This window comes from Cricetulus griseus, chromosome 2 (genome assembly GCF_003668045.3).
Source record: "Cricetulus griseus strain 17A/GY chromosome 2, alternate assembly CriGri-PICRH-1.0, whole genome shotgun sequence".
Lineage (NCBI taxonomy): Eukaryota > Metazoa > Chordata > Mammalia > Rodentia > Cricetidae > Cricetulus > Cricetulus griseus.
In genome coordinates, this window is record NC_048595.1 from 385,744,697 (window position 1) to 385,760,284 (window position 15,588).

The following is a 15,588-nucleotide window of genomic DNA, read 5'->3' on the forward strand; positions in this document are numbered from 1 at the left end:
CAAAAGCATCCTAAACTACAGCATAAGTTCCATAGACAATCTCGGTGTATAACGTGCTCCCCTCTAAAAAAGTAAAACTCTTAGGGGCATCCTAACCTAATAAATTTCTACATAACCACTCCTAAGGTCACACTCGGTGTGACCTTCATCTTGCTGGATTTTGTTTTTTTTTCAAGGGGAGTGTGTGTGTCTGTGTAACAGCCCTGGTTTTGAACTCCTTTTGTAAATCAGGTTGGCCTAGAACTCACAGAGATCCACCTGTCTCTCCCTCCTGAGTGCTGGGATTAAAGACCTGCACCACCATCGCCTGGCTTCCACGTAAGTGGACTAAGCAGAAATGTCTACCCAAACATAGTGCCACGCCCATCCAACATGAAGCGCCCCCCCCAACCCCCCCTCCCCGGTCAGGACACTGCGCATGCCAGGCCTCTTGTCACCTCCACGAGGAATCCCGGGCTCCTTCACGTGCTAACCGCCAAACTAACGGTCGTGGCTCATGGCATATGCAAGGATCCTATTGGCTAAGCCCTATGATAGGCAGGCGCAGGCGCAGACACAACAACCCTATTGGCTGAGTTCTGGAGGGGGGCGCATGCTTAATGGTAATGGGCGGGGCTGTGGCGTGCCAGCGCCTGGGGCGGAGGTGGAAGCTGAGTGGATGCCATGCTGCGTCTTGCGGCCAAGCTGGTGTCCTTCTTCTGGAGGAGGGAGGACATCCCTGAGGAGGAGGTCGGGCAACCCGGGCAGGAGCTGTCGGAAGGTAAGGGCTCAAGGAGCGCTCAGCTGGAAGCCCTTTGACAGGCCTGTGAGGTGGGGCGGGCTGTGACCACTTGGAGTCATGCTTGGGTTCTTAGGTGCTCCCTTCCTTTGGGTGTAGTTCCAGAACGGGCCTTTAGAGGTTTAAGCGTGGCCCTTGCTTCTTGCTTTTTTGTTGTTGTTTTGCTTTGGTTTTTGTTGTTGTTGTTGGTTTTTGTTTTGGGTTTTTTGTTTTGTTTTGTTGTTTTTTCGAGACAGGGTTTCTCTGTGTAGCCCTGGCTGCCCTGGAACTCGATCTGTAGATCAGGCTCGCCTTGAACTCACAGAGATCTGCCTGCCTCTGCGGCCTGAGTGTGCTGGATTAAAAGGGCGTGTGCCTTCAGGCCCGGCGCCCCTGGCTTTTATAAACCGAAACTTTTGCACGTGTGCCTTGTTACTCTTGGGTCGGTGCCATTGGCTTCCTCATTCTCCCTTACCTTCACTGAGTGATTTTGAGCCACACAAAGTGATCAGATGTCTCTTGCACATTTCTGCCTGGTTTCTGTTCACACTGACCTCTCAAGAGGTCTGAAAGCCATAATCCCACCACCTCAAGTCGTCCTTTGGAAAAGTGATGAAATCATTCCCCTTGAATTCTTTACCATCCCCAGGCTTCTAATTCTGGCAGGAGCACCCTCCCAGGTACTCCCATCTATGCTTGCTGAAGTTACTGTGCCTTCTCTCTAGGGTTTTTTGTTTGTTTGTTTGTTTTTGCATGGGAACTCAGGCAAGTGACTCCCCATTGCTTTTTCCATGCTCTAAAAGAATGAATTGCCTGTAAGAGAAGCTATAAATTACTTTATTTAAAAAACTTGTTGAGCACAGCACGGTAAAGGCCTTCTATATGTAGATGTAATGTGCAAAATGTAACCTGGGGAAATGATGTCATCTTTCCAAAACAGTGATTATCAACCTATGGATCATGACCCTGTCAGAGGTTGCATATCATATATTTACATTTGGTTCGTAACAGCAGCAAAATTACAGCTATTAAGTAGCAATGAAAATAAATTTATGGTTGGGGGTCACCACAACATGAGGAACTGTATAAAAGGGATGCAGCATTAGGAAGGTTGAGAACCACTGTAAAGAGTAGTGGCTTTCAGCAACAGCTTGGGCTCCAGTTTAACGATGTACTGTCCCCACAGGTGTCATCTGATCTGGTCACAGGAATGGTGTAGTGAGGACTCAAAGATGGTGGTTGCAGCTCCAGTTCATGATAGGTCACTGAGTGGCCACATTTCTCTACTTTCCTTGAAGTAGATGGCTCTTTCCTGTGCTCTCAATGATGTGTGTGGAACCTCACTCTCTTAAGATTGTGGCTATGATGGTTGATAAGATGGTAACAAATAGTACATGTCGAGGACTCCTCAGACGCCCATATATATAAGTCTGGTAACACAGGGCACCCTAGCTGTGCCCACCGCTCAGAAGTATACATGTTGCACGTATGTTCTGTTACTTAATCACCCAGCTGTGTCATGTAGTGATAGCTACTGACTTCATTTTATAGGTGATAACTGACAACGTTTATGGCTACTTAACACATAACAGAAGAACTGGAGTCAAGCCATGGTCACTACCTGTACCCTCAGAACCTAGGATTCTGTTTCAAAATCACTCTTCCAAACACAGCTCAGTGGCAGCTGCTCCAATTCTCAAACCCAGCCAATTAAGTTCCTCTCCTCATGAATGTCATATCTTGCCTTTCTCAGTAGAGTTTAATTGTGGGGTTTGACTTTTTTTTTAATTGTATGTGTGTGTGTGTGAGAGAGAGACAGAGACAGACAGACAGACAGACAGACAGACAGACAGACAGACAGACAGACATCTGTAGCCCTGAGGATCTGATACCTTCCTCTGGCTTCTGTAGGTACCACACACACAGAATACTCTCTTGTATTCATCTCTCTCTCTCTCTCTCTCTCTCTCTCTCTCTCTCTCTCTCTCTCTCTCTCTCTCCACACACACACACATCCTACCCCCCCCCATGTGAGTACTAGGAACTGAACTTGGGTCCTCTGGAAGAAGAATAAGTATCTAAGCCACTGAGCCATTCTCTCTGGCATTGGGATTATCTTTTGTTATTAATATAACCTCTTTGCTCACTTGTCCTAGGTGATACCAGGTTGAAAACTGTGCAGGGTGTTGTGACAAGATATTGCAGTGATTATGGCATGATTGATGATTTGATCTACTTTTCCAATGATGCTGTAACTAGCAAAGTGCTTCTGAATGTTGGACAGGAAGTTATTGCTGTTGTTGAAGAAAACAAAGTGTCAAATGGACTGAAAGCAATCAGGGTAAGTTAGCCTCTCAGACATGGCCTAGCCAAGGAGAACATAGTGAAATGTGCCTATGAGGGAGAGTTTTTGTTGTTTATAGTGATTTCTGTTTTAAAAAACAAACAGTAGTAATTGCAAATAATTCAGACATAGAAATTTATAATTCAGAAAACACAAAAGTTTTCCTAAAAATTTATGCTATGACATGTACTCTTTGTTTTTTTTTTAATTCTCTAGTATTTTAAAAACATGGTTTAAAATTCTAAAGATTGGTAATCCTAGCACTTGGAAAGTAGAGGCAGGCAGATCTCTGTGACTTGTAGACCCACCTGGTCTACCTAGTGAATTCCAGGCCAGGCAAGGCTTCCTAGCAAGACCCTGTCGATAAAACAACAACAAAACACTTAACAAAGGTGACCACTGGCTTTTATCCAGCAATTCCCTTTTTATATAAAATAGTTCTTTGGTAGTATAAATTCTTAGAAGTAGGATTGATAGATTAAAGGATACACAAAATAAAATGATCAAATTAATACTACATTAATAACATGGTATCCGCTTGTTTACATGGATGTTAGGATCTGTACTCTAGACCTCATGATAGCACTGCAGCAACTTTCATCCACTAAGCTCTTGCTCCAACATTCAAAATCATTGTTGACTTGTTTACATGGTTTCATTTTATGTAGTTACATGTTGAAGTTTTTCATTTTAGTTTGTCTCCTCAACAGTTGATTCCCAAGTACTCTTTTTTTAAAAGGAATCTTATTATATAGCCTAAGCTAGCCTTGAGTTCTCAATCTTCTGCCTTAGCCACCCAAATGCTGGAATTAAGGTATGTGCTACCATGTCCAGCTTCTTTTTGAAGCCTAATTTCTCTTTTGTATTCTCTATTTCAAGAACATAAAAACAAAACAAATTGTACGCCTGATACCTTGCCAAATTCAGTTATTAGCTTTAACCATTTGGGGGCTTTTTTAGAATGTGACATCTTTAGGAATTTATACATGCAGGATCCAGCCATTTGTGAACAAAGATAGCTTTGCTCATTTTTTTTTAATTTGGATACCTTTGGTTTCTTTTTCTTACCTTATTATTTTGGTGAGGACTTGCAGTACCGTGCTGAATGGGAGTGAGGAGAGTGGGCTCCCTTGTCTGTTCCCTGATTTGAAGAGGAAAGCTTTTCTTCTTTCAGCATTGGGTTGATGTTAACCATGGAGTTTTCATTTGTAGTCTTCACTATGCTGGAAAAAAAATCCTTTTTTATTCCGACTTGGTTGTTTGTATTATGAAGGATTGTTGGGATTTTTTTGTTTGTTTTGAGACAGATTCTTTCTATGTATCCCTGGCTATACTGGAACCTGATCTGTAGACCAGGCTGGCCTCGAAGTCAAAAAGATCTTCCTGCTGCTGCCTCCTGGGTGCTAGGATTAAGCCAGACCTGGAAAATTTTAATATAAAATTATTGTGGCATCTATTCCTTGCATTAGTGACAATTTTCATAAAGACATTAAAATTTTGAGTGTTTTTTTAATTTATTTGTATGGGTGTTTTGCCTGCATGAATATCTCTGCACCTTGTGTGTGCAGTGCATGAAGAGGCCAGAAGAAGATGTCATATCCCTTGAAACTGGAGTTAGGGATGGTTATTAGTTGCTATGTAGGTGCTGGGAATTGAACCCAGCTCCTCTGAAAGAGCAGTCAGTGCTCTTAACTGCTGAGCCATCTCTTCAGTCCGAAGACATTTTTATACAAATACGGCATATATTTTGTCCATATTCTATCCTTTCTTTCTTCCCTATCCCAGAAGGTTTGAATTTTATAAAATGATTTTTATAAATTTTTGAATTTTTATAAATATTTGAATAATTTTTTTCTTCATCCTGTCAATGTGATATATTGACCGAATTTTAAATGTTTAACCACTTCTGTCTGTATTCAGGGATAAACCCCATTTGTTTGTGGTGTATATTCTTTATAATATGCAATTACATTCAGTTTGCTTATGTTTTCTTGAATATTTTATATTTATTCAGAAGAGATTGCTATACAGCTCTGTCTCCAAAATTATGTTAAATTCTGACTCCTGTGGTTGTTGGAATTACAGGTATTGCTTTTAAGGAGTGATTGGTTCATGAGTAGGATTCATGCCCTTATAAAGGATAAGACATAGCGATCCTTAAAGATCCTCCATGAGCTAGAGAGATGGCTCAGCAATTAAGCTTGTTGCTCCTGCATCGGACCCTCATTTGGGTCCCAGCACCCACATCAGTTGATTTAAAACTACCTGCTACTCCAGCTCCAGCAGATCAGATCCTGTCTTCTGGTTTCCATGGGAAACTGCTTGGATGTACACACAGACACAGACCCACAAACTTAAAAGCCAAAAAAGAATTTTCTTTTTGAGACAGTATCACTATGTAGACTTGGTAGACCTGGAACTCACTACATAGACCAGATTGGCCTCTAATAGAGACCCACCTGCCTCTTTGTCTTGAGTGCTGGGATTAAAGCTGTGCACTACCACATCCACTTAATCTGGGTTTTTGCTTGTTTGTTTAACTTTTTTTAAAAACCCTTCAGAAGGCACTTTCTGTGAATCGGGAAGCAAATCTTACCAGGCACTGAACCTGCTGTACCTGATCATGAATTTCCCAATCCAAGATGGGTCATGCCTGTAATTTTTTTTCTTATTCTCCTCTGTAATGATGTAAAGAGTCACTCATTTGTCTTACAGGTGGAAGCTGTCTCTGATAAATGGGAAGATGATAACAAAAACTCTTGCAAAGGGTTGTCAGACTCCAGGCCCAGAGTACTGATTGGCTGTGTGACTTCCATGTTAGAAGGTGCTGGTTATATCAGCCAGACCACGTATTTCTCTCTGGAGAGTGTGTGCGAAGGTAGCTAGATGGGTTTCTGTTTCATATTTAAAAATGAACTTTTCTGTCTTTTAGTAATTTTTATGGATTAAGTTTAAGTCAGCTACACATATTATTGAAAGAGTCATGTTTGGGAATGGCTGCCAGGTATTGGCCTCACACAGGGGGTTCTTGAATGTTAGGTGGTCTTTGGATTGTGGTGGGGGGAGCAATTTAAACTCCACTTTTAGTATTTTATCTGTCAAACACATTCACTGGTCACTAAGTTGCTAATACAAGGACAATGTGTTGGTTTAAGAAATGTCCTTTTCTTTTTGTTTGTTGAGACCAGGTTTCACATTGTAGGCCAGGCTAGAGCTTGCAGTGACCCTACCTTCCCTGCCTCAGTCTCCTAAGTGCTTGGCCTGATTACAGGTCTGAGCCACTAAATTTGACTTAAGAAAAGTTTTTTGTTTTTGTTTTTGTTATTTTTTAAAGATTTATTTATTTATTATGTATATAGTGTTCTGCCTACATATACGTCTGCATGCCAGAAGAGGGCACCAGATCTCATTATAGATGGTTGTGAGCCACCATGTGGTTGCTGGGAATTGAACTCAGGATCTCAGGAAGAACAGCCAGTGCTCTTAACCTCCAAGCCATCTCTCCTGTCCAAGAACAGTTCTTTCTAAGATACTTTGCATTCAGTAAAGGAAGATTTGGATCACCTTGCATTTTCTTGTTTTTAATTACATTTGTTTCTAGCCAAGCTAAATTTTTACTTTTATGCCTAAAGAAATAATTTGCTCTTGTCATTCACTAAGTTTAATTCAATGTTTGCTATACACCTGATGTCTAGTAGTGAATACTGGAGCAGTTGTTGAAGACTAGAACAGTGAGAATCAGCTCTTCCTCCAGGCAAAAAGTGTACATACTGCAAAGAGGAAGGGAAATGGAAATGTTACCATGGGAGTTGCTTTTGGGCTGTATAGCACTAGACTACATGTCAAAAGATGAATAACAACTGCCCTATAGCCTGGGTGCCAAAGGTAGTTGACTTAACATACCAGGAAGCTTCCTATGTTACTCTGACTGGTAACCTATGGTTCCCAAAATGAAATTGACAGGTAGCTATTGGGGATTTTGAAGCCTGTTTTGTCAGAGGAATCTGAAGGTTGCTTGTGATTGTCTAGACCCATGATTATTTAGTCAGCCATGCCAACTGAAAGCCATTCCCAGTGCAGCCTTGATGGGAGATGTCTCCTGATAGAAAAGGTGGAAGGTCGGGCTGTAGAGATGGCTCAGAGGTTGAGAACACTGACTGCTCTTCCAGAGGTCCTGAGTTCAATTCCCAGCAACCACATGGTGGCTCACAACCATCCGTTATGAGATGTGGTGCCCTCTTCTGGTGTGCAGATATACATGGAAGCAGAATGTTGTATACATAATAAATAAATAAAAGAAAAAGAAAAGGTGGAAGGTGTTTAACACTGCACCTATTGACTATGTTGATGGATCTTTCTGGAATAAGCACTTACACATCAGTTGGAAGAGAGATGTTACCAGTGAACAGAAACCAGGATAATTTTTGAAAGGCCTCAGTATCGAGTCTAGTTTATATTTTCATTTTATACTCTAAAACCAGAAGGTAGGGAGGCGTGAGGGCACGCTATCATGGTTTTACACAAGTGTATGTGGCTGTCAGCAGGTTGTTAAGGGCAACAACTGATTGTGCCAGCTGTTTCTCGAGGTCATTCTGTTCCAGATAGCAAGTGAAAGCATGTTTATTTAGAAATGGACAGTTAAAGTATGCTTTAAGTATAAAAATAAGTAAATCTGCATCTAATAATTGGTCTTTTCTACCTTATTCTGCCTCACTGGAGGTACAAAATGTTTACCTGAGGTGTGTGGATTTCCTAATAAAGAAAACTCGTGTGGTGAAGGTTCTTCTATAGGGTGAGAGTTGTGCTCAAAGTTGTGAAATTTTCTGTTAATATGACTATAAAATCCAGGGTTTTTTTTTTTACTGTAGCAAAAAGAACATTCTTGAAAGAAAATACAATGTGAAAGATACTTCCAGATGGCCCCTGGGTGAGATCCCAAAGCATAGAGTCCAAATAGTGAGTTAGTAGACTAAGGGGCTTTCCAGGAGCCTAGCACTGGATACAGCCCAGTGAGGTTCACCCTGGCTCAGATTCCCCTTGTTAGTTAAAGCAGTCATTTGAGTTGTTCTCATCTCTGATATTCCCTAGGTTCTTTGGTTGTTACTTTTAAGACCTGCACCCAAGGCTGGTCAGGTTGCTCAGTGGGTAAAGTTGCTTACTATGCAACCCTGGCAACCTGAGTATGAGCCCTAGAGCTCTTGTATAGGCGAAATGAGAAAACTGACTATAGAGTTGTCTTGTGACCTCCACACACATGCCACGCATACAGAACCTGCAGATACACACACACACACATGCACGCACGCACGCACGCACGCACGCACGCACGTGTTCACGTGTGCGCACATACTGAATAATAATTTTTTAGGCCAGGTGTGGTAGCACTCACCTTTTATTTAGCAGTTGGGAAGCAGACTCAGGAAGATCTTTCTGAGTTCCAAACCAGCCTGCTCTGCATAGCAAGTTCCAGGATATCTAGGAATACATAGAGAACCTGTCTCAAAAACCTAAAATAATAATACCTGGGGCAATGGTGGCATTGAATCTCAGTGAGTTTGAGGCCAGCCTGGCCTACAAAGCGAGTTCCAGGATAGCCAGGACTGTAAACAGGGAAACCCCATCTTGAAAAACCCAAAATAATAATAATAACAATAATAATAATAGAATACATCTTTAAAGTTAAAACTTGTACTGACGTATGCGCTCTCTCCTACTCCTGCCTTCCAGATCCCACCCCAAAGCAGATAGTTTCCAAAGCTTTCCACATCTGCCTGCCCTTTGCTCTCCCAGCATGATCATTTGGACCATATAGTCCTGTTCCTGGTGCATGAGGAAAGCATAGCAGAGGCTGGCAAGGAGAGAGCTGGGCAGCACACTTTGCCTGGTGCCCACAGTGGTGGCTTTGAGCCATACCCTGAGCCCATGACTTTTGTGGGGTCACATCTCAGCTGCAACCAAGGGTGGCCAGATGATTTTGTCTGTGCTGTTACACATCCACGTAGAGATGTTAAACAACTTTTGATCAACATTTTGATAGTTGAAACACTAATGCTGAGGATGCTGTGTTTCATAAATACACGGTACAAAGTGGCAGGATCATATTAAGGATCATTTTTGAAGTTTAGAAATATGGCCCTAATTACCAAGACAAATTAACATTTTTTTCTTTCACTTTTGTTTGTTTGATTTTGTTTTGTTTTGAGATAGGGTTTCTCTGTAGCTTTGGAGCCTGTCCTGGAACTCACAGAGGTCCTACCTCTGCCTCTGGAATGCACCACCATTGCCTGACTAACTTAACTTTTTTTTGAGGGAGTATCTCACTGTATAGCCTTGGCTGACTTAGAACTCACTATATAGACCAGGCTGGCCTTGAACTCATAAAGATTTACCTATCTACCTTCTAACTGTGATGGTTTATACTTAAGGTCAAGTTGGCTGAACTTAAAGTCATCTAAGGCACACCACTGGGCAGAGAGGAAAACACACTCTGAATGTGGGCAGCACTGTAGTGTAACCTGGGGTCCTATACTGAATAGAAAGGAAAAAAGGAGAGAGTGTGCTCAGGACCAGCATTCTCTTTTCTTTGCTTCCTGAGAGTGGACATGGTGTGAGCAGCCACCTCACATTCCAGTACCACCACGAGGATTGCTCTCAATGCCATCCCTCCCACTTTCAAACTGTGACCCCCCCAAAACCCTTTTCTTGTCAGTTAGCTATGTTAAGTATTTTTCCACAGCAATAATGTAAATAACTAATACAGATGGTCAATGCTGAGAAGCAGGACTATTGCTTTGAGAAACCTGGTTATAAGGTTCATAGGCCTTTGGAAGTTGTTTGCAGGAGAAGGGTGGAAGAGCTTGGAACTTCAGTCTAGAGAAGCCAGAGAATGCTGCACAGAGTTTAATGGTCTATTCTGGTGGGAATGTGGAAGACTGGAATGGAAAGTGAAGTCTCAGCTCATGAGATTTCAGAAAGAACTGAGGACTATACTGGGAATTTGACTACAAACTATCCATGTTATGTTCTGGCAAATTTGGCTGCTTCCTGCCCATATTCTCAAAACTAAATTCAAAAGCAGTGGACTAAGTTGTTTGATGGAGAACATTTCAAGACAGTACCAGTATTCAGCTGTGGCCTGGTTACTATTTGCTCTTACTTATATTAATAGTGAGATTGAGCAGAAAAATATGAAAAATCAGTGTGTGGCTGAAGTTGCAGTTGAGGCAAGTGCTAATAAAGCAGCTGAATTCTTAAAAAAATACTAGCAGCCTTAAAACTAGACAGGTGAGAGCGCCGAATCCTAACCACTAAACCACCAGGGAATGGTGGGTGGATGGGGGGGGTAGGTTGGGGTTGGGGGAGGAGGGGTGAGGGGGGGGAGAGGGAGAAGGGACTTACATGTGAAACAAGCTTGTTCCAAAAAAAAAAAAAAAAAAAAACTAGACAGGTGTCCCGATGGCAAGACTTCACCTAGCAAAAGTATGGAAGGAGAGAACTGAACTCAGAATGCCACAACAGGGTTTCTGTGCTTCCCAGTGTTCGCCTGTGGAAGTGTTTCCCTGGACTCAGCCACCAAGGTCTACAGAAGAAGGGAACCAAACTACATCTTAAACTGGAAACAGAACTTAAAACAATGTTGTCCTTATGGTGCTGATTTCCCAGGCATGCAGAATGCAAGCATGGGCTGCTAATGAGATTTGCACTGAAGTTCCAGAAAGCCCTTGCAACCGTTGTGTGACAGGGTTGGATTTCCTGGAAGAAAGCCCTGCAAAATCATTGCATGAATTGGTGATAGTGAAGACTAAATCCATAATGGAGATTCCCAAGATGTCCAATAAAGTAGAGCTGTCTACTCTATAGGCAGCAGAGCTAAAGGGGCAGGACACCAAGGTTATTGGAGCCCCAAATTAGTCCATCATAAAGCCCCAGGTGGGCATAGAGCTTTGGGAGGTGACATTTGGTTTAGTGGGTTTCAATCTTGCTTTGGCTCAATCCTTGCTCTGCCTCTATTTCTCCATTTTGAAATAGGATGTGTATTATGTCCATCGTATAGTTGAAGTGTGTAACTTGTTTTTTGTCTGTTCTTACAAAGACTCACTCTTAAGAGTGCCTGAATGTTAGTAGAGAGACTGGTTAGTTTAGAGGAGTTTTGACACTGTTATGACTTTAGGAATTTTTGAAGGTAAAATGGGTGTATTTTGTAATATGAGATACCATGAGCCTTTGAGAGCCAGAGGTGGAATGTTATAGATTTGGGGTGTCAAGTTGACAACAGGTATACTTGTAATAGTTAATATTCACTATTAACTTGACTGGATCTAGAACCACACAGGAGATATCTCTGGGCATAAAAGTGTCTCCAGAGAGACTTAACCAAGGAGGGAAGACTCACCCAGCATGTGAGTAGCATCATTCTATGGACTGGGTCCCACCCGTCTTCATCTTCTCTGATCCTTGACTGTGGTTGCGATGTGACCGCTGCCTCACGGTCTTGCCACTGTTAGGTCTGCTGTCCCCACTACACCTTCTTTGTCATTATGGCCTGTGCTCTCAAACCGAGTAACAACCTCTTTCCTTAAGTTGCTTTGTCAGGTATTTTGTCATCATAACAAGAAAAGTACTTCACTAACACAGTGCAATTAAAAAATAGACTAATTTGATTGTGTGTGTCTGTGTGCACATGTGTACATGAGCACAAGCACACATGCTCTTGAGTGTGATATATGTTATGTGGTTGCATGAGGAGGCAATAGATGCCTGTCCTTAATTGCTGTTCACTTTTTTTTTTTAAATTTAGCCAAAACTTAGAATTTGGCTAGAAAGGCTGGCCAGTGAGTGTCCGGGATCTGACTGTCTCCACTCCTCCAGCACTGCAGTTACACACATGAACCGTCACACCTAGATTTTATGTGATTATGGGATTTTAACTCATCATGCTTGTGCTGGCTTCCCAGCCCAGGCTCTTTGGAGTTTTATTCTGGTTTTGTTTTTTGTTGTTGTTTTGTTTTGTTTTTGTCTTTTCAGGCAGGGTCTCACATGTAGCCCTGTCTGGCTTAGAACTCTCTGTGTAGATCAGGCCGGACTTGAACTCACAGAGCTCTATCTGCCTCTGTCTTCTGAGTGCTGGAACTTAATGTATACACTACCGCACCTGGTTAAAAATATTTTTTGATATGGCAAAATATAGAGAGTAGATTTAATAGGGTTGGGGATCTGAGAAGACAGGCCTGACTTTAGACTGACCATACTGTGTTCTCTGCTCTCTTAGAGCAGCAGCTCTCAACCTGTGGGTTGTAACCCCACAGATCACATATCAGATATTTACATTGTGATTCGTAACAGTAGCAAAATTACAGTTAATTAAGTAGCAATGAAATAATTTCATGGTTGGGGGTCACCACACCATGAGGAACAGTATTGAAGGGTCACAGCATTAGGAAGGCTGAGAACCACACTATCTTAGAGGATGGAGAATGGTTGATACCCAAAACTCTGCTCCATTTAGCTAATATGAGAGCATGGATTGCTTCAGGGTGAGGTGAATTGGATCATGACAAAAAGAAATTAGGAAAGATGGACCAGAAATTATTTCAATGTGTCATAACCTCAGAGTGTACTGCACATTTCAAATTATTGAAGTTTTCTCTTTGGCTATTCAGGTTTCCGCCCATGCAAGGGAGACTGGGTAGAGGCTGAGTACTGGATCAGGCCAGGGACATGGAGCAGTGAGGCAATCTCAGTGAAGCCACTGCGGTACAAGCGTGTGGACAAGGTAATGTGCTGATGAGTGAGTGTTTCTGTGTTTCTGGGATTCTCCTTGATGCTTTAGTAAACCTGCATAGATAAACCTCAGTCCTAGCCTGTGCTTCATTAAGGAAGTAGAGGCAGGGCTGGATGTAATGGCAGTGGTTAAGAGCACTTGCTGTTCTTCCAGAGGACTAAGGTTGAATCCCTAGCACCCACATGGTGGCTCACAACTGTCTTGTTTACTCCAGTTCCAGGGAATCCAATGCCCTCCCTCTTCTGGTGTCCAAGGGCATGTACATGGTACAAAGACATTCAAGCAAAACACCCATACACAGAAAGTAAATATTTTTTAAAAGGAAGTAGAGGCAGCAGCATGCTTGTGTAATTAAGGTCTGACTTACAGCATGTACCTGGATGTGTTAAAGGTGTTCTAGGACAAAGTACGTATGTGATGAATTGTGGGCCTTGAGCTTCCTTGTCAGCTGGTGATTTAGGGAATGGCATGGGTCATGGAAGCATAGAGTTTGCACTGGGGTGAGCTGGATGCATGAACTGGACCATGTCAGGGCAGTTGGAGAAAGCATCCACCACAGAACTCTTCTTTAGCCTGAAAGCTCCCAGGCTCTGTGAATCTGTGTTGTCCTGGACTTCACTGGCTTGCAAGGCCAGACTGGGTTAGTCAGAGTCAGAGAGGCAAGTGTTGAGAACTGTGCCCCTTGTCCATATGCACTTTCAAGCAATATTCAGCACTGCACTTGCAGGTTTGCATTTCCAGCCTGTGTGGGAGGAATGGGGTGATAGAGGACAGCATCTTCTTCAGCCTGGACTCCCTGAAGCTGCCGGAAGGGTACACACCAAGGAGACACGACATTGTCAATGCTGTGGTGGTGGAGAGCAGCCAGTCATGCTACATCTGGAGAGCACTGTGCATGACCCCCGTGAAGAGGTGGTAATCCAAACCATTCTTCTTTGGGAATGAAAAGGCCAATTTTAAGTATAATTTTAAGAGTTGTAGTCAAGTGCTGTCTAAATTTCAGTCATTCTTGGATTGTTTGTATGATGCTTGTCTCAGAAGGTCATACCACCAGGCTGACAGGATGGCTCAGCAGCTAAAAGCCAAGGCTAACAGTCTGAGTTCAATCCCTAGAACTAACATACAAGGAGAGAACTGACTCCCATAGTTGTCCTCTGACCTTCATGTGAGCCATGGCATATCACACACACACACACACACACACACACACACACACACACACACAGTGGGGGGGGGAGGGGAGAATAAGAGAAAGGTAGGTTTAAAATTTTTCTCAAACATTGTATCACATAGTGACATTGTGGCCTGCTTGCAAGTATAGTGTGATATTGACATAAACATGAAATCACCTGACAAACCATTTCTCAGAATGTATTCCTATTTTTAGCATGCATGACTGTACTTTACTAAGGCAGAATAGTTGATATTCCAGGCCCTGCATTTACTGCTGGTTAAGAAGAGTTTTCTGTCTTTGTGATTGAGTGAAGGTAGAATTCTAAGGGTCTCTTTTTGTTTGTGTTTTAGACAGGGTTTCTTTATTATGTAGCTCTGGTGTCCTGGGATTCTCTCTGTATATCAGGCTGGTCTTAAACTCACAGAGATTCACCTGGTTCTTCCTCCTTTTAGGTGTGTCCCACTACACTCAGCCCCAAGAGTCCCTTAATCCTTACTCTTGGTAGTGATTGTCTTCATTTTCTATTGCTGGTAACAAGTTACCATAGACTGGGTAAGGTACAAGAGACCGAGGTTTATTTTGGCTCACTGTTTGGGTCCATGATCAAGGGCTGCATCTAATGATAGGGCTTCCTCTCTCTTCCCCCATCTGGCCATATTGCTATGGATTGACACCAGAGTCTTAAATGTGCTGGGAAAACGTTCTACCATTGAGCTGTACCCCCACATCCAGAAATGGCCTCTGGCCAGCAGGGTCTAAGGTAACACAAAACATTGCATATTAAGAGAACCCTAGTCAGCCGGGCAATGGTGGCACATGCCTTTAATCCCAGTACTTAGGAAGCAGAGGTAGACAGATATCTGTGAGTTCAAAGCCAGCCTGGTCTACAGAGCAAGTTCTAAGACAGCCAGGAATGTTACACAGAGAAACCCTGTCTCAGAGAGAGGGAGAGAGGGAGGGAGGGAGAAGAGAGAAAGAAAACACCCTAGTCAAATTGACTTATATAACAGACCCATTCTTAGCCTTCAGAAGTGCTGTCTGGTCCCACCTCTTTGTTGCTTTGCTTTGTTTGGTTTGGGGAGGGACAGCATCCCACCTCTTCATAGTAGAGATTAAATTTCAGCATGAGTTCTGTAAGGGACAAATGATTTAAACCGTGGTAATAACTGTCATTTTGTAATTTTATTTATTCTTTATTTTCTGTTCTCCTATTTTCTTTGGCAGCATCTCATCTTAAGGCAGCCTCAGACTTACTATGTAGCTGATGATGGCCTTGAATTTTTTTTTGCCTCTATCTCCTAAAACCTGGAATTAAGGGTCATATGCAGTCATATTGTTTGTGCAGTTCTAGGGACTGAACCCAGAGATTGGTGCATACTAAGTAAGAACTCTACCCACTGAGCTACATTTCTAGCCCAACTTTTATATGAAGTCTGTTGTTGTTGTTGGCAGCTTTTGTTGTTGCTGTTGTTTGTTTCTTTTAGACAGTGTCTCACTATATGGCCCTGCCTTTACCTCTCAACTCCTGGAAC

The 15,588-nt window shown here is 42.5% G+C and overlaps 1 protein-coding gene across 1 annotated transcript in view; it reads left to right on the plus strand.

The window, feature by feature from the left end:
* Positions 1–663: 663 nt before the first annotated feature.
* Positions 664–15,588, plus strand: part of Mov10l1 (Mov10 like RISC complex RNA helicase 1) — a 67,317-nt gene continuing 52,392 nt past the window's right edge. Inside the window, exons 1-5 of the mRNA XM_027397849.2 lie at positions 664–760; positions 2,914–3,098; positions 5,817–5,979; positions 12,761–12,873; positions 13,610–13,794. Of these exons, the coding sequence (XP_027253650.1) occupies positions 664–760; positions 2,914–3,098; positions 5,817–5,979; positions 12,761–12,873; positions 13,610–13,794 (743 nt within the window). The remainder of the gene's footprint in view (positions 761–2,913; positions 3,099–5,816; positions 5,980–12,760; positions 12,874–13,609; positions 13,795–15,588) is intronic.